Source organism: Melanotaenia boesemani, chromosome 6 (assembly GCF_017639745.1).
Source record: "Melanotaenia boesemani isolate fMelBoe1 chromosome 6, fMelBoe1.pri, whole genome shotgun sequence".
NCBI lineage: Eukaryota > Metazoa > Chordata > Actinopteri > Atheriniformes > Melanotaeniidae > Melanotaenia > Melanotaenia boesemani.
The window spans coordinates 36,389,002-36,415,251 of record NC_055687.1 but is presented as its reverse complement, the minus strand read 5'-3'; the positions used below and the strand labels follow the sequence as shown (position 1 = coordinate 36,415,251).

Here is a 26,250-nt window from a genome sequence, read left to right as displayed (position 1 = left end):
TGCCTCCCTTCTGCCTCACTTTGTTCTCTGTCCTCTATCCCTCTGTCATCTTTTCTCCCTGTTGTCCTGGCACTCAGGACTTTCTCTCAGCACTAATTGAATCTTAAAAACTGCTCTTCAAAAGAAACTGGGTTCAATTTATCTGTAGATGCTTCTGCTTGATGACTGACTGCAAGTGTGTGAGTGTGTTTGTCTTCTAAGAGTCACGGCGCTGGCAGTGAGGAGGCCATGCACAGTTATGGTCGCAGTTTGTTTATGACTGGCTGTGACCGCCGCTCTGAGAAGAGACAATCAGAGGAGTAAAACAGCCCACAACTGGAATCATTTTTGTCTGAAATGGAGTGATTGGACAGTTTCTACAAACCATTTCACCGCATGTTTAATGGGACACGTGAGACAGCACACAGTGTTTATGTTTATAAGTTAATAAGTAAAGCTATAGAAAAAGATGTGTTCAGAATAAAATAATCCAAAATATTCAAAGGTTTGGACACCTTTTAATGCAAGGGGTTTCTTTCATTTCTGCTACCTAATAAACAAAAAGGTAGAAACAGCAAAAATCTCATTACAATAGTTCATTCATTGAAACTTCCAGCTCTTTAAGTAAGTTTTGTTTTTCTGTGTTTAATCCTGATTTGCAGCTTCATTTTGACTCTACTGATGTCATTTCACTTCGATTTGGCCTCAAATGAAAGTGATTTGCCCTCATCCCGAATGTACTTGAACGGAGAGCAGCTGCTTTGAGTGGATTAAGTGGTAAAATGAATTTATGAACCATCATTAACAGTTTTCTGCCAGCGTTCACTTCATCCTTGAAGCGTTTTTTGCTGCATTTATTTTCTCCACAGCTTTCAGTTTTAATGAGCTCCACTCTGAACTGGATTGTCAGATAATGCATGTGCTGTTGAGGACAAAGTATTTTCAAATGCATCGTCCACGCCGGTGCACACAACCTGAAGTAAAAGTTTGGTTTCGTATGAGACGGTCAAGCAGCCTGTTACTGACGATATTGAGCATGTTGACCTATTAAAGAAAATTGATGACCTGTGAAGCTCAAACCAGACTAGATGGAAAAAGCCTCAAATAAATGTCCAACATCACCACAGTAGAGCTGCTCTGCACCATCACACCATCCTCCATGCCTGTAGGGACCAAAGATCCCAGATATGACCTCAGTAGACCAAAGTCTGGATTCCCACACGTCTAGCATCCGTTCATTTTTGTTTCTGGGTCTCAGCAGTTCCTTTGTGCTAAACAGTCTCACCTCAGCAGGCCCAGAATGAAATCTAGAAGTTTTCAACCATCGCTCAATGTCCAGATGAGCTTTGTCTCCTAGGTGAGCTTTGACCACCACAGCACAGTTCCTGGTGTCAGATACATTCAGTGTGTAGGAAATAAAAGCCTCGGAGCTTCAGCAAGACTCTCCTGTTCAGCATATTACTGATCCTGTCAGAGCTCAGAGTGATCAGCGTGTATGCAGGGACGCCGCGTTGCACTAACAGCTTACTACGGTAGCCCAGAGGAGACAAACCAAACACTGAAGCTTCAGTGTTTATTCATCTGATTTTAATCTGTTATATTTCTTCTAACTTCATTAGGTCAGTGGTTTTTATTTATTTATTTATTTTTACATTTTTATTGTGAAAACAGCAGCGTACACTACATCAACAAAAACAAAAAATTAAAAAAGAGAAGAAAGAAGAAAAAACAAAACAGTTATGCCAACAGGGATAAAAACAGGTTTACCAAACTTCTCATTTCTCAAAATATTACACATTCCTTAAACAAACGTCCATTTCCATAACAGACCTCAGGTCCTCTCATTGTTCAATGTCCTTCAGAATCAAATGTCTTTACTTAATTAATTTTTCAATTTTGACACATGACCTGAACTCCAAACCAATATTTTCCCTTTTCTCTTCCCACATAATTAATCCAATCATTCCAGGATCGTTCACATTTATCACCCATATGTCAAAGAAAAAAACAACATTTTTTCCATTACATAAAATGTATTAACTATTTCCAACCATTCATCGATAGTAGGGATCTCTGTACTCAACCATTTACAGGTTATTGATTTTTCACTAGCCAGCACCAATATTTGGAATTAGTATTTTTTCCTTCCTGTCATGTTCTTTGGTAGATTGCTCAGATAAATAATACTAAAATTCACATCCAATTCAGATCCTGTAGCTTTGTTAGTTTCCCCCACCCCCTGCACCCAACGGGTGGTGTTGCTTGGACTTTCCCAGACGATGTGAAAATGGTTTGCAGATAACTTACCACACAATCTCCAACATTGACCAAATTCTGCTTTCTTGTACATGTTTTTTATTTGTGGAGTCAGGAAGTATTTGATAATATTCCTCCAACCAAAGTCCTTCCATAGATCTAAACTTGGGATTTCCATATATGTCTCCAGTCTTGTGTAGATAATATCCTCTTGGCCTCTTTCTCCCATTTTTATTTAAAGTAACTTGTGGAATTTTCTCAGATTGCAAGGCTAAATATGCACATAGCTCTTCTTCTGATGACATCATACAGTATGAGGTTATCCCTTTTCTTGCCCATTGCTTAAATCTGTATCATAGGCTGGCCAACGCAATTTCCAGCCCTTTCTCTCAAACTTTTGATCTTTTAGTCTTTTGTACCATATTACTGCAGTACTGAGATCCCATTACTTTTTTTCAGTAAGTTTGATAGAGGAGCTTTCAGTAAATTCTCTTCTTTATAATCCCATCGAACACAATCAAAGCCCTTTTCTGCATCAAGACTAAAAACTAGTGATTCTAAATCGGTTCTTCCTTCATATTTAATGAAATGTAAAGTTCTTTTAATATTATACCTGTTTTTCACTACACCTACACCAAATCTATAAGCTCTGGGATAACCTTTTCCAATCTTTTATCCATAATAGAAGCAAATAGTCCATAATCTTGGTTTAAAACTGAAATAGGCCTGTGTGAGTTACATTCTGTCTTATCCTTTCCTGGTTTAGGGATAACTGAAATTACTACTTGTCTCCAGGACTTTCAAAATAAAAACAGTCACTAAGCAGTGGGATCAATATTTCTCTAAAAAATTTATACCAGTCAGGTAACCATCTGCTCCTGACATTTTATTAGTTTTTAATCTTGAGATGGCTTGGTCTATTTCATCGTCTGTTATTTATGCTAATCAGCTGATCGGCTTTTCTCTCTCGTTGCGTTTATGGTTCAGTTGAGAAGGAGGAAACTAGAAGTTCATGGTTCACACCATCACATATTTACCCCAAAGTATTGTTGTTGGCAGGACCTTCTCTAACACAGTAGCTGGCTGGTGGTAGACGGGGTTAATACAGGGGTTTATGCAGGGGCGGGTCTAGAAAAGTTCGATGGGGGGCCAGGCAGGAGCACTGACCAGGAAATAAATGTAAAAGAGTAAAGAAAAACTAGTAAAACAAACAGCCAATGGTGTATTTTATCAGCAGGTGTTTACTTTGGGTGATGCTGCTGTAGGTGTTTTATCACTGCTGCACAAACACACTTCAATGATAAAAGGAAAAAGCTGTTTTTATCCAGATCATCAGTTTTATCAGAGTTTCTTCATCAATGTCGGCTGTTTAACTTCAGTCGTCACATCTGCTGGTTTTAGGACAGAAATAATCACCATGGAGACGGTTGGTGAGATGGTCATATACGAATTCTGAATTATGATCTAGAACACGGCAGAGATGATTTAGAACAACATATAGAAGTACATCACATGCTGCATGTACTGACCCTTGGACATTGGAAGCTCAGTAAACAGTAAATATTTGTAACATATGCTTGTTCTGTTGATACAATACTGTAATACAGTCAAATCTTACGCATGTGAAAAGTCAGCAATGGTGATTGATCATTTTGAAATTATTTTGAAATTTGTGATTTATTTGAAAGCTGTATTGTAAATTTTAATCATTTGACCCTACATACATATATATGTATATATATATATATATATATATATGTATATATATATATATATATATATATATATATATATATAATGTATATATATATATATATATATATACATTATGTGTGTATATATATATATATATATATATATATATATATATATATATATATACATAATGTATATATATATAATGTGTGTGTGGTGTGTGTGTGTGTGTGTGTGTGTGTGTATTAGGGGAGGGACTTAATATAATAATGTAACTAATTAGAGGCCTTGTAATTAATTAATCTTGATTTATCACATTTAAATGGATTTTAGTGGACGAATGAATAAAATAATAGACCCAGACATCAATATTGTGAACTCAAGCTCTAGGAATGTCTGAAAAATTATTTGCATTTCAATTTTCAAACAGTAGATAAAGACATAGAAAATATTCCTGGCCTAAAATGAACAGTCCTAAAGTTGAAGTGTGAGTTTAACTACTTTAACTAGCAGTGAAAGCGCCGCTCATTGAGAAGAAGTGAAAGTGCTTTAATGTCAGTTTTCAAGTCTCCAATAACATCAGAAAAAGTCTCTATATTTGTCGCTAGTTGCTTCTTAGAAATAGAGTCTGACAACTTGCTCAATATAGCGCCAAAGTAGCTAAATTAGCATCACTGATTTAGCCTAGCTGTGACGTGTCTCAATTTAATCAGTGTACTGGAAATCGTGCAGTGACAAATGTTCTGCGTGGTTTGGAACGCAAACTGCAATTAAATGCTTTCATTTCTTTAATGTGTTATATATATATATATATATATATATATATATATATATATATATATACAGTATCTCACAGAAGTAAGTACACCCCTCATTTTTGCAAATATATCTTTTCATGGGTCAACGCTATAGTGTTGTCTCATGAAAAGATATAATAAAATATTTGCAAAAATGCGAGGGGTGTACTCACTTCTGTGAGATACTGTAACAATGGAGCCAGTTGGCTACAAGTTCATGAGGTTTAAAAGCAAGTATACTCTCAACCTAACTGTTAACAGATGATTGATTAGTGATGATCATTTTCAGATTTGGATGCTTTGGTCATTTCTGAAATAGCCACACGTACCATGTTTAGTAGTTGGCTATTTTTCCTTCATCTCTGGATATAGTTGTAAATGAAACTAAGCTGACCGTGTCCAGTAAATGTGGCAGTGCTGGCAGGAAGGATGAGGATTATTCCTGTTGACTCTGAGTCAGTAAACTCAGACTTGTTCAGACTCTTTCTCTCTCTGTCCTCCTCTTCTCTGCATCTCCTCTGTTAGTCTTTTCATTCTGTTTCAGCCTCATGACACCTTTTTATTTCCTCCACTGCTCACCCTCACTCCCTCCCTCTCTTTCCTGTGACACTAGATCCTCTGTGGTTTGACTAAACCATCTTATATACATACATGCATGTAATATATGTGATTTACAAACATATATATCTTCAGATTATGGATGTATGTATTTGTTTGTGATAGTAAAATAATTCTTTGTTGTGATGCTACAAATATCTGCATGGTCAGAGTTGCTAACAGTATGCTAACAGGGTGGGTAGTGAATGAAGGAGATGTAGGTTAGTTAAGTCTTAGCATCACAATTTGTTTTGCTCTTTTAGAAATAAAAGATTTTTTTGTTTTATTTTGTGTAGAAAACTGTTATTAAACTAATCTTAGTTAATGAAAACTACCCCATGAGTAGGCCTAGTTGAGGGTAAGTATTAGTTTCTTAGAGTGTTCCTGACGGTGCTTGTGCTCCTGTCCTGCAGGGCGTCCCTGTGGAGTTCCTGTGTGGTTTTGCCACTCCTGGCCCTCACTTGGATGTCAGCTGTCCTAGCCATCACCGACCGGCGTTCTGCACTTTTCCAGATCCTTTTTGCAGTATTTGATTCCCTGGAAGGCTTCGTTATTGTCATGGTTCACTGCATCCTGCGCAGAGAGGTACTGTACCAACATTCAGGCTCTGCAGCCATGTCTGTGTGCCAGTGTCCCTCATCAGAGCTGCACGTCATTTCACCTGCAGTGATGTCACATTACCATGACGACAAAATCATCCTCCTCTTTTCTCTCCGTTTTGTTCCTGCTCCTCTTCCCCAGTGTCTGCTCTTCACGTGGGTTTGGGATCTCTTCCTGGGAATTATTTGCTCTTTGAAAGCTCAGTCAGCCTGTCCCTCAATTAACAACTTTCCTGCTGGAATTCCAGGTTTTTAATTGGGTTTGTGCAGGATTGATCATCTTCTGGAATGTTTCGTCACATTCATGATTCCAGATCGATGAACTGAATTAATTTGAATAACCAGTCAATAATTGGCCTGCACGGCTGTCACAAGGACAGGCCCTGCTGGTATCTGTAGATATCGGACTCCCATCTCTTATGCAACTTTTGAACAGACTGGAAATTTTACATGTGAAATTTTAGGATGTAAAAAATGATAAATATACCGAATCAAGCGTTAAAATCTCAGAATTTGTTGGTTCAGCCACATTCAGGGTGTTATCAGTATTATTATTATTATTACTGCACAGCTCCATTACACACATGTATTGTTGTTTAAGGAGATACTGATATTGCCAGTATTGATATGATTATCATTGTTATTTAATCATTATCTATATGTGACTACGGTGTGTGTAATGATCATGATAATGATAACTGTTATAATTCATTTGGGTGTGGAAAAGGGATGGGTTGGGATTTAATGCCCTTTCCTACTTCTTTAAAACGAGGAACATTTCATTGTATTGAATTTTTAGATTTAATTTCTTTTTTTGTTGCCTTATGTGCAAATAAATTGTCTGGTCAAAGTAAAAAATCAGTGAAAACGATGTAGATTTGAACCTGTGTTGCTAGGATGCTGCTCATCCTGTGTCGTACATCCTCCCTGCATGAGTATAGCGATCTGTGCTGTGGTGGTCTGCTGCAGGTTCAGGAGGCGGTGAAGTGTCGCGTGGTGGACCGGCAGGAAGACGCCAACGGGGACTCAGGAGGATCTTTCCAAAACGGCCATGCTCAGCTCATGGTATAACATGACTGATGTTGTTTTTAATGAAATCCTGATGGGATGTGCAGAGTTAATCTATATCTGCTGTTCTCTGTCCGCAGACTGACTTTGAGAAAGACGTAGACATGGCTTGCAGATCAGGTAAGCTCCAGATTGAGTGTTTGTTTGTTTGTTTGTTTGTTTGTTTGTTTGTTTGTTTGTTTGTTTGTTTGTTTGTTTGACTGCTGTTCAGATGTTCCAGATGTTTGGTTTGGCCTCCTCTGTGAATTGTGGATGCTGTAAACTCCTCAGCATTGTGGAAACAGATGTGAGCCATGTTCTCCCTCACGTCTGCACCGATGTTGAGACCGTCATCGTCATCGTGTCTTTTTTGTCCAGGACATGCAGCTCAGCTGACGGCATGAACGTGCTGAGCTGTTCAGTACAGATAAACATGGCTGCCAGAGTCGCGCCTTCACCGCCGCCGCTTAATGAAGTCCCTCCTGACGAGTGCTGCATCAGATACTGATGATCTCATGAGACGGCTTATCAGGAAAAAACATCTGTGGCAGAAAAGCTACTAAGACACAGAAAGGAGATGAGCCTGATGGAGAAATGACAGAAAACACGTCTTCCTTTCTTTTCTTCTTGTCCTTGTGTCACATGAGAAGCAGACGGAAGAAGAAGAAGAAGGAGCGCTGAGAAGAAACGTTGTGTCCTTAGTCCGGTAACTTGTCTGTTGCTGCTTCGCAGCCTGGACATGGTGCAGGGTACCCTCCCCCCACAAGCCAGCAGCTGTTATGCTGAAACGGGTTGTGGCCACAAGGTCCTTCCAAGCTCGACGGGTTTTTCTTTGATTCTGCTGTCCACCACAATCTCTAGAGCCTCATAATCTCAGCTAACGTCAGCTATAGTTCCATCAAATAAAACTTTATTTATTCTTAAATGAATTCTTAAAAGAGTTTTATTTTTTCATACCAAAGAGCAGCACAAAGTACTTTACATAATAACAAAAAATATTTGTTATTACGTGAATTATTTATTAATTGCACCAATTCTGAAGAAATGAATGCAAATCAGTGAGCATCTATATAGAAAACTAGAAAATCACAAATCAGCTGTAAAAGTTGTTCATTTCTTCCAGTCAGCTGTTTCCAAAAGTTAAAGCAAGAACAAATAAGGTTTGCAATGAAGAGACATAGGCTGACAGAGGAAGCAGCAAAGCATCAGAAAACTCAAAGTACTATGAGAGAAAACAGAGAAAACAATCGAGGAGAAAACAATAGTTTTGAGGGAACTTTCAGAAAGCAGCTGAGGGACACGGATCTCCATCCAAGCCCAAAAATAATCACTAACAGTTAAAGAGGAGAAAAGCCAGTTCCAGTGAAGCTGCAGAGGACTGAGGACGACTGGATGGAAGTGATCGATCATCCATCTGATGTGACAAAGAGACGATACCGGAGTTTTGGTTCTAGTTCAACCAAACAAAGAAAGATGAGTGTTTGAAGAAAAGCAGCAGATTTCCTCCATCACTGCTGATCTGGAGAACGAGGTCATTCCCTCCACAGGACCCTTTTCTTATTCCATCAATCAGAAGCAGGTTTGATGATGATGATGATGATGATGATGATGCTGAGCTCAGTTTGGATGATGGTGATGATGATGATGAAACCTCTCTCCACATGGGCCGCAAACAGTCCGGTCAGTGTGACTGAAAGCTTAAGGAGAAATTTGGATTTTATCTTATGTTTTTTTTTTTAATCTGACAAAATGGAGTTCTCTGTGGTTCCTGACTGTTAAATATCTTCATATGAACATGACATCAGAGTTTTTCTTTTCTTTTGTCTGAAGACTTACCTGGGTAAATCCCATCTATTCAATGCCTTTTCCATCTTTCCGTTGTTTTTAGGTACAATGAAGCGCTCATCCCTGCAGGGGGAAGAAAAGGCCTCTTCTGGGACCCTCACTAAGGGTTCTAACTTTAACACCATGCCGGCCAGCATGGCTAAGGTTCACCTCCAGAACGTGGCTGACTACACCAGCCACACTCTAACTCTGCGACGGGAGAAAGGTGCCGCCAAGGGAATCAGCACAGAGCTGCCAGGTGCCAAGTCCATCTACATCTGCGACGGTGAACTCTTCAAGCAGCTGGACGGAGACCTGCCTCGAGGGAACGGTGAGGGCAGCAGCTCTGAGGGCGCTGGCAAAGGCCCAGGTTACATCATTCTGCCAACCAACAACACAGGCACCCTGAAACCGTCCAAGGGGAAAGAGGATCAGACAGCCAAATATAATATAGGCATGGAGCAGCTGCCTCAGACCAGGCTCATCCACCTGGCTAACCCTGCCAGCGGAGAGCCGGTGCCTGGCTTTGGGCTGAAGAGCCTGCCTTCTGACCAGGTCAGTGTGTCATGCTCTGACAGAGACTCTCCTGCACACAACCTGCAGAACATTACCAGAGACTCACAGGTGGCCAGCAACATGTGTGACGGGGGAGAGTCGGGCAGCGGTGTAATGTCCAAAAGTGAAACGGTCTCAACATTGTCCATGAGCTCATTAGAGGTAAGACCACTTACTTAGTATAGTAGTGGATCTCATACCACGTGTTTAAAATAAGACATGCATGCAGGGATTTTTACTACGATAAATTCTCAAATAATTTTGAGTTTTGACCTGAAGAGAACTGAGCTTTACTTAGTAACAGGTCTTTAATTTTAACATTTTACAGTCAATTATATCAGCATGGACTTTCCCTTTGATTCACAAATCCAAAAATGTTTTGAAAACAGAGACACACCTCGAATCCCATCAGAACAAAAAAAACTAAAATACTTTCCTGAATGAGGCTTTAACACCTTCTTCCCCCTTACACTCACCGTCCACTTTATCAGGTCCACCTTCTGGTACCCGGTTGAACCCCCTTTTCCTCCAGAACTGCCTTAATTCCTGGTGTGATAGATGGAAGCAGGTGGTGGAAACCTTCCTCAGAGGTTTTCTCCATGTTGACATGACAGCATCACACAGTTGCTGCAGGTTTGTCGGCTGCATCCATGATGAGAATCTCCCGTTCCACCACATCCCAAAGCTGCTCTACTGGACTGAGATCTGGTGGCTGTGGAGGCCGTTGGAGTCCAGTGAACTCATCGTCATGTTCTAGAAAGCAGGTGGAGATGATCTGAGCTTTGTGACATGGTGCATTATCCTGCTGGAAGTAGCATCAGAAGATGCTCCACTGTGGTCATAAAGGGATGGACATGGTCAGCAACAATACTCAGGTAGGCTGTGCTGGTTAAACCAGGCCACGTTGGTACTAAGGGGCCCAAAGTGGGCCTAGAAAATCTCCCCCCACCATTACACCAGCAGCAGCCTGAAGCGTTGATCCAAGGCAGGATGGGTCCATGTTTTCATGATGTTTCCAGCAGATTCTGAGCCGAGCATCTGAATGTGGAGCTGAAATGGAGACTCATCAGACCAGCAACGTTTCTCCATCTTCTAATGTCCAGTGTTGGTGAGTGTGTGTGAATTGTAGCCTCAGTTTCCTGTTCTTAGCTGGCAGGAGGCACCTGGTGTGGTCTTCTGCTGCTGGAGCCCATCTTCTTCAAGGCTGGATGTGTTCTTTTTTTTCAGACCATTTTCTATAAATCCCAGAAATCCCAGTACTCAGACCAACAACCATGACACATTAAAGCCTCTTAAATCCCATTTCTTCCTCATTCTGATGCTCAGTTTGAACTTCAGCAAAAACAGACACATGAGAGAGTAGTATCCGCAGACGTCCATCCAGGTCAGTGTTCTCACTGCTCTGTCTGGAGAGAGTGGTGTGAATTAGATGCTGTGGTTTTTATAGTCAGCAGATACCAAACCAGTTTATCAGCTTCACCAAGTCGCCTTCACCATGTCAGCATGAGTAAATGTATTAAAATGCTGCCATGTGATTGGCTGGTTAGATATTTGTTGGACAGGTAGACCTGTTAAAGTGTGTAAGTACATTTAAATAAATTATTTAACTCCTATGGGAAAAATAGGTGGGAAAAGACCATATTTCAGAGTTTGTGATCCAGGGAGTTGGATAAATGAATTATCAGTGTATAGGTCCATTTATGCTCCCCTAAGTGTTTAAACTGGAACGCCAATTTCAGACGTCATACGTTGTCGCCATCATACTTTCATGCATCTTGTACCTTGCATTGGTTGTTTAGTCTATTCCAGCACTAGTGGGCAGTGTTGAGTTCAGAGTTCACTCCAGGTTCACTACTGGCTGTCGGTGGAAATTTCTGCAGCTGTCTTCGTCTTCATTCGTCTTCTGCTTTTGTTTTCTTCGATTTCCGGTGGTATTGTTCCGTCTTCTGCGCTAATAAAACGAAACAATCTGTCCGTCCGTCTGTGTATCTGTCGAGCATAAATGGGCCTTAACAAACTACTAACATGTTGATCAAACTTCAGTCACTGAAGTTTAAACACAAAATGAAAACTGAACCTACCTCAGGATTAAAATGAAGGGAGATTTTCAAACATGTAACACAGTCTGCTGGTCCAAAAAACTGGAGAGGAACAAACCCCCGAATTGCAGCAGTTAAGTTTTCATACATCCAGTAAGACGCTTGTTTCCTTACAATGAACATTTGTGGCCATAGCATCTATATCAACCTGAAATATGGACCAAACATACTCAAATGGAATTTGGGGGAAATAAAACATTGTTATAATAAAGTTTACCATTTAAAGTGACATTATGTCAGATTTTGTCAATAGTAGCATCATTTTCTGTTAACTTTTCTTGTTCTGATGGGTTTTGTGCTGTAAAAGTGGACACTAAAGAATTCATACTCCCTCATATCAGATAATTCCACCACACCAAATTATTTTAATTGCTTCTTGAGAATTTACTGTAGTGAACATCATCTTCTCATTGTATCTCTTAAAAAATACTGTAAGTACAGAGACATCGTTTATTTATTATTTGAGTTCATACTGTGAGCAGAAAGAACTTTTATGTAATATGTGAAATCATTTCTATGCCATTTATTGAACCTTTTTGTTTGACCAGCAACGCATTCATTTATAAAGAAAACATTCATCCCAAAGAAAACAAAGGAGTATCATTGATCACTTCCCCACAGTGAAGCGCCGTCACGCCATCCCTTCATTGCTTTGGTCATCCCCTTTCTGACACATATCCAAACCCATTCCTTTTACTCATCACCGCCCAGCAGAAGTATCCCGGCTTTTTTCAGCCGTAAAATGGTTTGTTTTCAGTCAGTTTGCAAAGCAGACAACGGTAGCAGGATGAGACGACACAGCTCATAGCTGAAACACTCAGACATCTGCCTGCTGGTGTCTTTTCACTTGGAGGGCAAAACACACTTCCATAATGCCGTGCGAGGCAGCAGCTGCCAGAGAAAGCAAGCAGCCTGAAGGTCAGGTCTTCCTTCACCACTTCGTGACAGAGGACTTAAAGGTCATTCGGTCACAATCTGTTAACTGCAAACTTGTGCCAGCGGGGCTCAAATGACCAGCAGCAAACATTGTTTTGTCCCCCGTGAGTCACTCCAGTGACTCCCACAAACACAGTGAAACACTTGAGCTTTCTTCTGCTCACAAGGCACACGATATCAAGACACATCTTTAATCTCTCTGTCTCATCTCCCCTCAGAGACGAAAATCGCGCTATGCAGAGCTTGACTTTGAGGTAATTTTAGTCTCTTTGATTCCTGCAGAGATTCTTAAACTCAGAGCAAAAAGCACTTCTAGATTTTTACATACATTTATTTTTCAAGTTGATTATGCTGTAGAGATTAAAGACATTCAATGTGAAGCGGCTACAGTAGAAGTTATGATAGCCTGTGCTGTTTACCTTGTACATAACGTGCAATATCCCTGTGTAGAAAATAATGCACACCCGGAAACGCCACCAGGACATGTTTCAGGACCTCAACAGGAAGATTCACAGTGCAGACAAGGATAGAGAATCTCCACCTGTTGATGCCAAAGCTGCCAAAAGATGGAGTGTGTCCTCTGCCAGCAGCGACAAGACCAACATGAGTGTAAAGAGTTTAATTTTATTCTATTCTGCCCCTCCCTTCCCTAATACAGCTCCCCTTCCTTCTTCTGATAAGTACTACACTTGAATATTTTTTTTTCTTTAACTGTAAAATCAGCCATTTAAAATTTTGTATTTCTGTTGTTTACAGCGTCAGTGGGAGCTAGCTGTGTGCTCATATTGTGGGTGGGCATGTGAAACACCTCCACCAAGAGATGTGGTGGATGTGATCCAGATGTATAGCTACACAAGATCAAAAATCGTATAGGAAAGAATTTGAGGGGATTTAAACATGTCCAAGCAGAAATATGCAACGAGAAGAGTAATGATAAACAGCTGTTTACATTCCACCTCATACTATTCACTGCAATCTGTAAAATGACTGTCAGGTATTCAGTTCAGTTTCTGTAGTGTTTGTTATTCAATCCCACACTGCTGTCAGACCACAGGGGCCTTGTCGTGGTGTTTGGTTGAAATTACATACTGATATGTAGTGATTGGGTGAATTTAGTATCCAGCGATGAGATTATATTTCAATTCAACTTTATTTGTACAACAACAATTCACAGCAAAGTCATCGATTTTACAGACACAATCTGATTGAGTCCAGTTCATCATAGTCCATTAATAACCCAATTAAAACAAATCCATTATGACCAACATTAGTCCAGTTTATCATAACTGTGTTCATGTAAACCAGTTCATTAAAAATATTGCCAAGTTAAGGAAACCAACATATTGCCAGTATCACAGCTGATTTAACACAATCGCTTTCATTCAGAAAATCACAAAAACTAAAATACCCAAAATTTAGAAGGAACTGAGCTTAACCAGACATTTACATGAAAAACAGTCATTTCTTTAAACTAACAGACTGAACCACATTCTGTGTTCACATCATGAAACAGAAATTTCTATTTGTAGAACGTAAATCAGGACATGGTGGAAGCCTTCATCGTATTTAAACCAAAACATTTCACTATTAACTTTTAATAACCAAACTGATGTCGGATATTTGGATATCCAGAATTTCCTCATTTGGTTGATTAATCCAGTTTTTCAGTTTGGATCCATGATTACTGGATCAGTGTGTTGAAAAAGGTTCCAACAGAACAGTGTTTCATGTGCATGTTTTAGACCAGGGTCGTTAGAGGCAGGTGCAGAACTTGACAACAAGCTGTTGGAGAACCATGTCATTTGAACCAGGTGTTGCAGCAGGTAAACAATGAAAACCTGCAGGACCCCGGCCCAAAAAGTCAGGAGCTGGTGACCCCTGTTTTCGATGTTTCTTCATTTTAACATACCTGATCTGAATCATGTGTGTTGGAGTTGGAAATATCTAAAACATGCAGGGCAGGGAGGTCCTGAGGACCAGGATTGAGAAACACTAGAGACAGTTTTTAACTTTAGCTTCTAAAAAATCAAAGGAGACAAGAACAGAGCGAAGCTGAAGCCTAGGGTGTGTTCTGCTTCACCCTCTCTATCCGTGATCAATAAACCTTTTTTAGGCCGGAAGCTACATCCTGTCTGTAATGTCACAAACCTCGCTTCTCCATACTTCCACTTAACAGAAATGAAACTGAATGTAGAAACTTCCCTCCTTCAGAAAAAGAACACGTACCTCCAACACATTCAGTAACTGTGGCTGCAGAGATGAAACCAGCCAAGTGAGTTAAAGTTGGGTTCTCTAACACGATCACTCGTCTTTCTGATGATTAAGAGCTCTGTGCCCACCCACACCTCCAAACTGTCCTGTTGAGGTTTATTGCGATCAGTTACATAGGGATTTAGGTTTTTCTTTCTTCCTGCCGTGGTTGGGAAATCCCACAGTTTCCTCTCCCTCTCTAAAAAGCGGGAAACAGGGTTGGGAGTGGAATTCTCTCCAAACAGGGACAAAAGGATTTCCATGTTGGCTTTGTAGCTGCAGTCATTCTATGGCAGCAAGTTTCCTTCTGCTGGAAAAGACTCCGTTTGTTTCACAGCTTTGGAGTCAGATCCAAGTCCAGGCTAGGTTACATGTATATGAAAACACTCAAGAGATTATGGTCATGAAGTTGAAGAGGCAGAGAGATCTTCTTCACTGTGGGTACAAGATGTGTTTTGAGGATGTGCCGCAATTATGTGTGAACCAGAATTCTTTAGTCTGGGAGTTTGTGCATTTTCCCACTTTTGATCAACATGTCAACATCCATCTCATGGGGGTTGCAGGGATTTTGCGGGTCTTTTGGGAAATGTGTGTATTCCATTCTTCTTGAAAATGAACTGAGATCTCTTATGACTGTGTGTTAAGTGGAAAGTCAGAGCCACAGATGATTAACTCAGGGTAAAGGATGAAACTGTGTCAGTGTTACTGCAGCCAGACTGGGCTCATACTTCATCTGTGAGAAATAAACCAAGTCATTAGAAGTTTATAGCTGCATTTGTTGATCAGTAGATATATAGTTTTGCGACACCTTGTTTTTATTTTCTTTCCATCTTGGTACAGTTTATGAGGAAACCTGTGGAGCAGTAGTAGATAATCACAATGTGAAGTCATGGTCAAAGCAGTGGCAAAATGACATCATCACTTCTAGTGTTTCCTACGTTACGAAGTGGAAATCACTGAGTCTAGTTAGAGTCCTGCAGAAGAAAAGCAACTTTCTTTCCAGTCAGAGTATGTTCATCTTTTCCTCTCTCAGTGGTTAGAAGTGAGATGGAGGATAAATGAATTAAGAACTAAGCATTTCAACTACACACACAATTTAAACATCTGTGAATAATTCCACCATTCTTTGAATATCCCCCACCCCCCAGCAGCTTTTCAGTGCTAGCTAATGTATGTTGCTAACAGGGTCACATGCTGCTACTTTTTCATCTAGTCTCCATCGAAGCCCAGCTCTGTGGATTTTCCAGTTAGGTCTATAATGACGTGCTTGTAACATACGTCTCTGTTGTAGCTGTGTCCATGATTCTGTGATCAGAGACAGCTTTTCAGCTCTGAGCGTCCACCTCACCTACAGCATCATCAGTCTGATATGTTGTTTTGTTTTTGATAGACTGTAAACTCACCATTAGCTAATTTTATCAAACTTCTAAAATCTCCAACCAAACTCCTGAAACATGTCTTTAGCTATCATCTTAGGGAATGGTCCATCTGGTGACAAAGCAGCTGACAGATGATTGGTGGGTGAAGCTTCTGTTGTAGTCGTTGTAGACTGGTGACATGCCAGCTGAACTAAGAGAATAAGAATACCTAAATTGTCATCACACATGGTAGTACAACAAAATTAGGAGTATTACTCCTACAAGGTGCATATAAAGTCAATAAATACAAATTAAAATAAACAGTGTTAAGTCATACATGCATAATGAATAAAAATTAATGCTATAATAAAAATATTACATAACACTCAACTTTAGAGTGCAAAGGGTAAAAGAAAGTGGAGAGAATAGTCTGTGATGGAAATAAGAGAAGAGCCAATGATCTTTTCTGCAGCCCTTGCAGCAGTACACCCAGCATACCAGCCGGTGCTGTGGTAGGTCAGGATGCTCTGGATGGTAGGGCACCAGCAGCCTCTCAGTTGATTTTTCCTGAGGGTCCTTAGAAGGTGCAGGCGCTGCGGGGACGCTTTTATAATGGCTGTGGTGTTTGTGGACCAGGGGAGATTGTCTGTGATGTGGACACTGAGGAATTTGAATGACTCCACTCATGGATAGTAGGCTGGGACTAGAACTCTCACATCCACACACACACTTTGTCCCAGAGCCTAACAACAGTCAAACCTTTGGTTGTTTTTATTCCTGGTGATTGGTAAACTGTTTAGTTAGCTGATGTTTTTCCTGCAGCGGAAGCAACACAACACTAGCAGCTGCTGCTGAAAACAAGTTGCATATCAAGACAGTTTGATTTCTTACAATCTATTGACTTAGTATTGTTAAAATAAAAGGGTCTATTCTAGAGATGAATCAGGGAAACTCTTCTGCCCTGCTTCCTCCTGTCAGCTCTTAACTGAGCTAATTACTGGCTCCATACTTAACACACGGGCATGGGATTCTCTTTCATTTCACTCTTGGTAAAGTCCGCCTTTAAGAAAAAAGGGAAACACACTAATGAAATGCAGCATGAGGTAAAGTATAAGTATATATAAATAAAATACTTCACAGAGAACAAACAAGTTTTTTTTCCTACTTTCCTCCCGACAGGACAAGCAGCAGACTCCAAGTAAGAGAGCGTGGGAGGGCATCCGGAAGACCCACTCGCCCCCGGCCTGGGTGAGGAAGGATCTGGAAAGTGTGGTGGCCTCCCCTCTGGAGCTGCAGACAGTGGAGTGGGAGAAGACCAGTGCCACCATTCCTCTTGTGGGCCAGGAGATCATGGACCTGCAGACAGAAGTGTGAACCCTCCTCCCAAATCTAAGCCTCACACCCTACAACTGCCCATTTTCCCAGCAAACTAACACACCACACATACACACACACACACACACACACACACACACACACACACACACACACACACACACACACACACTGCCCTGCTCTGTACAAAGGCTGGGTCAAGTCCTGTGTGAGAACAAGGAGGACGAGGAGAGGACAAGATATGAGAAAGCAAGTTAAAGAGAGAAGGGACCGTGGAGCCTCCTTCTATGTTGTTTCATTTGATGTTTTGATATCAGCCAAATACTGATCATCTTCTTGTCTATGATCTGCTGGCTCGTGTGGTGACCGATGGCCAAAGTAGCAGATGAAGCTACTACATGCGCACCATGCAGTCGTGTAATAAGCAGCATAGTAAAGGTAATCATGCAATGTTTAGCCCTGTATTAAATGGTTCCAGTGTATTAATCATGATTATGTCTCTCTTTCTTCACTATGGAGCGTATGGTTGCCTCCCGTTCTGCCCCCTCCTGACCAACGCTCATGTTGTAAGCAGCTCAAGATGCCTCTGAAGTTTTTTCCTTTAACTGAGCAGATTCAGTGTTGTTGAGAAAACTGAAGAGGAGGAGGGTTTGAGGAGGCACACGGTATGCCCGTCAACCACACCGCCTCCTCATAACTCCCTCCATCATTTTGGCTCATTCATGGGGCGGGGTCACTCCTGTGGTGACAAGTCAAGCCAAGGGGATTAAAAATTTAAATAAATAAAAAAAAGAAGAAAAAAATAAATCACCATGAACCAAACCTGCAGAAGTGCAGGTTGCCTTGTCATGGAGGGACACCTCAGAGACACTCACGTGCAGGCCGATGGGCTTTGTCCTCTCACTGGCCCGTAGTCGTCCAACAGATGGGACAAAATGGATGTCGGGGCATCCAGAAGGAGCCACGTTCAACAAACACATGCTGTCTGGGTCAGTTTCTCAATGACTACAGTAAGCGCTGAAGAAAAAGGGTACCTGTGTATGTATGTGTGTGTGCTGATAAGTGGAAGACGAATAAATGATTATATCTCTAAATATTTAAAGGCGATGGCATGAAGAAGGCGTAGCTGGCGTGTAGGACTGTGGTTGCACACGGGGAAAGCACAAGGCTCATTTGGAGTCCTGATGTACAGCATTGTAATTATTTCAACAGAGTTCTACAGAATGGATTTTAGCCTATAATTATCTTTCTTACTGTGCTTGGGGATAGTCGTTCTCATTAATATAAAAATGAACATTATTATTCTGAACCTGATCCTCCCGTCCCATCCCCCTCGTCCTTTCAGGGTACTGGACTATACGAGTATTCTGTATTGCTGTGTAACAGTGTGTGTTTTGATATCACCAGTCACTTCTTATCATGCCCCCTGACTGTCGACCCCTGAGCTCCAGCGTCCTCCGATCACTGATTTGCGCCCCATCCCCCGCCACACACACCCTTCCCACCACCTCCCTCACACACCTTTTTGTTTTACTGGGGTCGCCTCTTTGTTATTGTACAGTTTTCAGAGCACAAAATGAATGTGTCTTATTTCTAATAAAAGCATATCTATATAATAAATCAGCTTCACTCTGTTTTCTAACATGTATTAACATGTTGTGGGATTTATTTGTGTTTATTTGTTGTTTGAGTTGTTAGGGTGGTGCTCACTTTGTAGATCAGCCGCCCTATGTACAGAGGCTACAGGTCCTCAGCTCAGCTGGCCCAGGTTCAGTGCCAACAAAATCTTAGAAAAACAAAACAAGCCAAAAAAAAAAAAAAAAAAAGCAAAACAAATCAGCAATCACCATGGCAATAAGCAGATAACAGGATGAGGATGATTCATTTTTTCAGATTATTTTCCTAGTTTGCTAACATGTAGTTTAACAGGAATACAGGAGTGGTAGAGATATAAAGGTCTGTTTGCTTTCCTATTTAAAAGAAATAATGAATAAGCAGAATATATATATATATATATATATATATATATATAAATATATATATAAATGTATATGAAATCTTCGTTTGTCCCTGAAATTAATTTAAAAACAATAATCATTTGCATATATGTAAGGTTTATTACCATGTAATATGAAGGGACTATTGTAGTGCAACAGGTATCCACCAGGGGGCAGCAGACAAGTATTACATTATAGACAGCAACTATAAAATGATGTAATAGGTCTTAGAAACTGTATGCATCAGATATCAGGCATGGCGTTAATGAATAAAAAAGTTTGGATTAGGAACTTTAAAACATTTCCAAAGTTGGAAAGATGATCAGTTTCCAATGTCTGCGATAAAATGAGTTGAACACAGTGTTGGATGCGTCGTCAAGGCAGCGTAAACGCAGCACAGAGAACTTGTGGGGGATCAAATTCTCAATAAAGAAGTAAAAAAGAATTGTAGTCGTTCTTTTCCTTATTTTGCTCTGGGTACAAAATCAGAAAACAAATGATGGTTCCTTATCTGACTTTCATTTTGTTTAGAAAACAAAAATAAGAAAAAGTGTTTTGGAAATTTAAAACACAGCATCTGAAAATCTTCTGTTACAAAAGTGGACTGGTCTCTAAATAAACAATAACAGGTTCTTTGTATTTTTTTGTTTGTTTTTTTCTAATTTCTGCATCACCAAGTCAGGATTTAATTAGTTTGAAAAAGCACCATGTAGGAGATGTCATGACATTTTGGACTGTATGTTTTTATGTTAGCATCAGAGGTTTTACTAATGGTGTCGGCAAACAGAATAAATCTAAAGAAAGGTTTGGTCCATGTGGGTTAAAAATAAAAAAATAGTGTTTTTCCATGGCTGGGCTATTTGCTGGCTTTTATCTTGGGTATTGAGCCAATTCGATGGATATCAGAGGCAACGTTATGAGCACACAAAGAGAAATGGCTTAAACTGAGTCGGTGCAGTCAGCTCGGAATCAGCAGCTTATTAAGACGCATGTATTTGACCCGGTTAAAGATAAAGATTTAGCCAGAAAGACATCCTCTCTGGTTTCCACATGAAGCACTGAGTAAGCACATGACTACCAGCAGGGCAGTGAGCACCAGGAGGCATGGAGAGCAGCAAGAGCAAGTGCATGTTGAAGTAGTTGTCAGTTCGGTTTCTGTAAGGATGACGCAGCTCTGCTGCGGGCGGAGGCTGCCATGCACGCCGGCACACACCCAGATAAAGTAGCTTGCTGACACCAAACCTATCTTTCTCAAACAAAAACAACATAAGAAACAAATACAGTTCAAAAGATAAAATGCATTTTCAGCCACACGAATGACTGTAATGTGTCGACCAGAAGTCTGGACAACAAGCTGGAGGGAGTCTGCTGATAAAAACAACAATGCAGCCACGAAACAACTTCAGCCGTGGAGCTGAAGTGTTGCGCTGCTCAAGACTACACCAGAACAGGCTGAATGGATTCCCTTAAGAAAGTGATCAATATCAATGTGGCATCATCTGTACTTTGGTTTCTTGAAGATAAAAATTTCACTGTAAGTTAATGAGAAGTGAAGACAGACTAGTGATAAATTATTGAGTACATGTAACATTCTGTGGCCTTAATTTAATTAAAAAAGAAATGAATCATGTGTCAGTGTTGTGACTGGAGGTGGAAGTGTAACCACCATTAAACTGATGCATTTTCAGTCTGGTGAGATTTGGTTGTTTTGTGGACAACAGCATCTGTTAAATGATTGAAGCTCATTAGGGGAGTGATGCTTATTAATCATCATTACATTTAAACCATGCTAATCCTAGCTAGCATCTTTTTTTATCTGGATCATATTTATGTAAAGATTTTACATATTTAAACTAAAAGCTGAAAAAAACGTTTTGTCACAAAATGTTAAGTTAAGTTAAGCCGCTGGCAGCAGGCGTCCGTGGGCGGGACGGGACAAATAAATACGGATTTTACTTCCAACTATATACTATGTATACAATGCAGGCTGCAATCATACCTAGATTCAGTAAAAACCAGTGCAGTTTATCTCTGAAGCCGTACTGTACTCCAGTAGCAGAGGATGCTGCACCAGAAACGCTCCTGTGGTCCAGTAAAAAAGCTGCTCCACAACAAAAATAGTTGCTCTTTTATTCACAAAAACACATTTTATGGGATTGTAAGGTATTAAAAGAGTAGAGGCAACTTTTTTTTTTTTTTTTTGGTCTCTTTTAATCTTTTATGTCAGAGTTATACGCTGCTGCATAAGAGCTCAGTACATTCCACTTATGGGTTCTACCTTCCCAACAAACACAGTACTTCATCTTACCCCATCAGGTACATTTGCATAATACCTTCCTGGAGGCTGCTTGGCACGCTTCACACGAAGAATGAGCAGCTGTCCTGTTCTACACTCTTCCAACAATTTCTAGTGTTGCTGTGATCCTCCTGTTGCAGCCTACAGTGGCATGGGTAAGAAAAATGATATATTAATGTATCCCAGAATCCCAGGTAGCAGCAGACAGTATATATTACAGGTTTATCCCACAGCATATGTTTTATGTGGTTATGTCCAACTTGATTTTCTAACTTACTAACCTAATAACCAGCCTCATCTTTCCACCGTCCAACCACTACATTACATTTTCTACACGTCACTTCATTTATTTTGCTGCTCATTCAGCCGTGCTTTGTTCAAGTCAGTAACCAGAAAATATATAAAGGGGTGGTCGGTCAATAAATATCACCAACAACGTCCATCATAGCTAACTTTGGTTTGACGCAGTGTGTTGAATGCTGAGATTATTGGGTATCTGGGAACCATTAAATAACAGCTTTGAGTTTTTGCCAATGTAAAAAACAAAACTGTTTACAGATATAAAAATATAACAGTCAAATCATCAGTGGTATTTAAATTCCACTTCCTCTGAATTCTCAAAGAATATTATAAAAGATCAGAACTTTGAAGAAGAGATAATTGGTACAAAGTCTATTTCTAGAATGACTGATATCACAGAGCAAACACACAGAAAGACGGGTGATCAACCAATCACATTTCAGCCCTGGATCTGTTGTAAACCCTAGCAGAGGGTTACCCAGCAACCCCACCACCATCGTCCCACGTCTGCCTGTAGTTCACACAATGGTCAGCCTCGTAAATGACGTTGGATGTATTGAATATCTGGAACATTTGTTGTCACCTTGTGTCAATTCAAAACACAGATTTATATTTCATGACATTATTTAATGACAATAATATTTATAAAAACTGAAAAAGGTAAGTTGTAGATGGCTTGCCAAACATTTAGACAAGTTATTTGGCCCAACATTTGTGTTAAACCCTCAGTCTTCCCTCTTTCCTGACACTCCTGCATTTAAATCCCGTCTCTGTGGTTCTGTCCACCTGGCCGGTACCACAACAGTCCACCAAAACGTCCTGCTCTGCCTCCTTGGATTCTCAGCAGAGCCGGACAAGAGAAGCTCTGCCCAACAGGAGCTGACTCATTCACAGAAAACATGTCAGTAATTCATCACCCTCCAAAGTGGTCAGCAAGTTCTCATTTATGCCCCATACAGGGGCGAAAATCCTATTTCATTTTGGGGAGACATTAACCTTTATTTATATCCTGTATAAAAAAGGATACCCATTATTAAAGGTTAATATTAAATAACAATAAATAATAATGAAAATACAGAGTTATGACCACCCTGCTCTAATTTCCACTTTGGTCCATCAAACTGCTCTTCAAAAATATACATTTATAGTTGCATCAACAAACAAAAATACAAGATATTACAACTATGCCACAAAATATGGTGAGTTAGAAAGGTACAGCCCTTATATGTTTAATTATAACTTATAACTGTAGGTCTATAAATAACCACCATGTTATCAGCTGATCTGCTGGATGCTGTCTGTCTGTGGTAAACTCGGCTCTCTGTGCTCAGCTGACTGGACTTTTTCTACTTACTTGGTGGTTTGGACTAAAAAATACCTGAGTATCTGTCTTTTTTTCTGTCATTTCAAATAAACTGGTTGACTGAGAATCGAACACACACACACACACACACACCCACACACACACACACACGCACACACACACACACACACACACACACATACGTGCACACACGGGATATCGTCATTAGCACACACCGATTATTAAGCACACACACACACACTTATGTGAGATGAAGGTGGACTTAAAATGATAGAGTGACAGACTACAAAAAAAAAAAAAAAAAAAAAATTGGATTTTGGGAAAAAATCTTTTTGAGCAATAAAGTGTGAATGTAGCCCTAAAGCCTTGCCCCTTAGTACCAGCACCGCCTACCTGAGTATTGTTGCTGACCATGTCCATCCCTTTATGACCACAGTGGAGCATCTTCTGAAGCTACTTTAGAAGATGTTCCACATCTTCAGAAGATGTGGTGGAACGGGAGATTCTCATCATGAATCTGAAGCAACTGTGTGATGCTGTCATGTCAATATGGAGCAAAACCTCTGAGGAAGGTTTCCACCACCTGCTTCATCTATCACATCAAGAATGAAGGCAGTTCTAGTGGATAAAGGGGGCCGGACCAGGACTAGAAGGTGGAGCTGATGAAGTGGACGCTGAGTGCGTATTAGCTCTTTGCCACTGCCCTCATGCAGCAGCTATGATGACTGTGGGCTCAGTTTAGTTTGGTGCAGCCTTTTGTCATCATCTCACCACCTTTTCATGTCAGAGTGCAGGGAAATGAAGGCAGGTTGACCTTTGGATAATTCACGGCACTTAGTTTCAAACAACAGTGCCTGTCATGGCAGCTGTGTCGAACACACCCACATATTTCCTTACCACTCATCATCCTCTGACTAATGGTGTAATAACTGTTTGAGCTGCAATGACTCCACTTTGATTTTCCTCACTTTTGAGGCTGTTTTTTTCAGCTGCAGTGCTTTCAGTGGTGTGGTGATGTAGCGTGAGGAAAAAAGTGGCCTCTAACATCATTACTCTCCATCCAGACACATTAACCTCATGTCGTTAATTAGACCATCAGAGGACATTAGGCTCCACTTGTGTCTCATCCTACAAGGGCCTGACAATGGGCATTAATGGACTGGCACATTGACGATGACATTTCGTTGATCTCTTTAGCTACTTGTATGTGGCTGTGGGTGATGGAGGAGGACAAGCAGGATGCTGATAAATAGCAGCAGATGCACAATCTGCCAGCTTGAACCTTCACACAGGCTGTACCATCTGACTGCCAAACGACTTTCTCTAAGGGGCAATAAGTTGTCTGTCCAGACCAACTCCATCAACATGGTTCTTAAACATACAATAAATTACTCCATTGCATCTTTTTATTTTAGTAATACATGTAGGCGTACAGTTGACTAAAATGTGAAAGTAAAAGTACAAGGTTTCATACCGTGACGTAGCTCATTTTTTTTTATAGAGGTGAACTGCATTGTGGGAAATCCTGCTCCCCCACCATCACCATCCCTCATGTACTCATCTTAGTTACACTAAATCAACTTAAGTATGTTAATTTTAAAACATTTTGCCCTCCAAAGTTCATAAAGCTTATTGAAGATTAGCATTACTAACAACTAGATTAAAATGAAGTTATATTTACTAGATATACTCTAGTAAAACTGATGTTACTTTTTACAGTGAACAGGTTCAGAAGAGGCCCAGACATCCCTCACACTACAAGTTACTTCAGGGTTACTTATGAAGTCATAAAAAAGACCAAACCAAACCAAGGATTGTTCATAAAGACATGAAAAAGTTGCTAGCTAACCTATCAGGATCAAATGATCTCATGTGATTACTTGATTAAAGGTTCGTAATTTGCTTTACTTCAGTTGGTTGGCGTCCGTTTCTGTTAGCTTCTGTTAACACTAGCAACAACACTTGAGGTGAACTTGAGCTAATGTCCACCAAGAAGCCCTACCTTCCTGATAAAGATGGACTGGACTCCTCCTACGACTCTAGACCAGGATAGGGTGAAACAGCTGGTCATGGTTTGTTTAACCCAAACACACGTAGCACCAACACTGTAAAAGCACCAGAATATGTCTTTCCAGGAGCAGAAAGGATGCGTCATGCCAACGGCTTCCACCATCCACACACCAAGAAGTTCTAGACTTCCACAATTTTCCATGTTTTCATCTGCTTGGCTGCACAGAGCTCAACATCAAAAAGCAAACTGCTTTCTTTAGTTTAAACAATACAGGAGTGTGTGGTTTGTCTCCTTTATTAATAGAGTAAGTACTGCCAAGTAGTAAATCACGATTATGTACTACAAAGGGGAAAAAATGTCTGCATCCTCATCCTTTCTGGCTGAATTTCCAGCTGCTTATGTGGCTTTTGTGACTGTGCGTCTGAACAACATCCCTGCTGTTTACAGAAAATAAAAACAGCTGTCTACTGAAAAAACACATTATTTATAAGTAACAGAGTATATACAGAGTTTAATAAGTAATATAATCTATCAGCCAGAGGGAAAACAGCCTCAACAATATTTACACCAGTGAGTCATGTATTAACATCTGTTTGTGTTTATTCTCTGATAATAAATAAATAAATAAACAGTTTTCTGTTTAAAGCATCGGTTTTGTTTCCTCTGTTAAGCTGACGTTCCTCTTCCAGCACAACTGCCATCCAGGCATGCAGTCCCACAACGTCTGGAAAACACTGCTGAGTGGTGTATGTGTGTGTGTGTGCTGTAACAGAAGACAGGAAATGTGTCATCATAGTGTTTCCTGGACACACTACCGACTCAAACCAGTCTTTTTTATAGGGACACCATTTGCTCACCGTCCACATTATCAGTTCAACTGCTTATTACCACAAACACTTAACCAGCCAATCACATGACAGCATGTAGACATGTTGAAGACGACTTGCTGCAGTTCGAACTGAGCATCAGAATGAGGAAGAAAGGGGATATTTACT

At 40.3% G+C, this 26,250-nt stretch overlaps 1 protein-coding gene across 9 annotated transcripts in view; it reads left to right on the top strand.

The window, feature by feature from the left end:
• Window positions 1-18,947, top strand: part of adgrb1a (adhesion G protein-coupled receptor B1a) — a 180,532-nt gene extending 161,585 nt beyond the window's left edge. For 8 of the 9 annotated variants that reach the window (XM_041987802.1, XM_041987805.1, XM_041987798.1 and 5 more), the window contains 7 exons: window positions 5,738-5,909; window positions 6,893-6,988; window positions 7,072-7,111; window positions 8,859-9,511; window positions 12,603-12,638; window positions 12,835-12,993; window positions 17,172-18,947. In XM_041987802.1, coding sequence (XP_041843736.1) covers window positions 5,738-5,909; window positions 6,893-6,988; window positions 7,072-7,111; window positions 8,859-9,511; window positions 12,603-12,638; window positions 12,835-12,993; window positions 17,172-17,366 — 1,351 coding nt within the window. In that variant the 3' untranslated portion in view covers window positions 17,367-18,947. The remainder of the gene's footprint in view (window positions 1-5,737; window positions 5,910-6,892; window positions 6,989-7,071; window positions 7,112-8,858; window positions 9,512-12,602; window positions 12,639-12,834; window positions 12,994-17,171) is intronic. The other variant, XM_041987803.1, reaches the window with a different exon arrangement.
• Window positions 18,948-26,250: the final 7,303 nt, after the last annotated feature.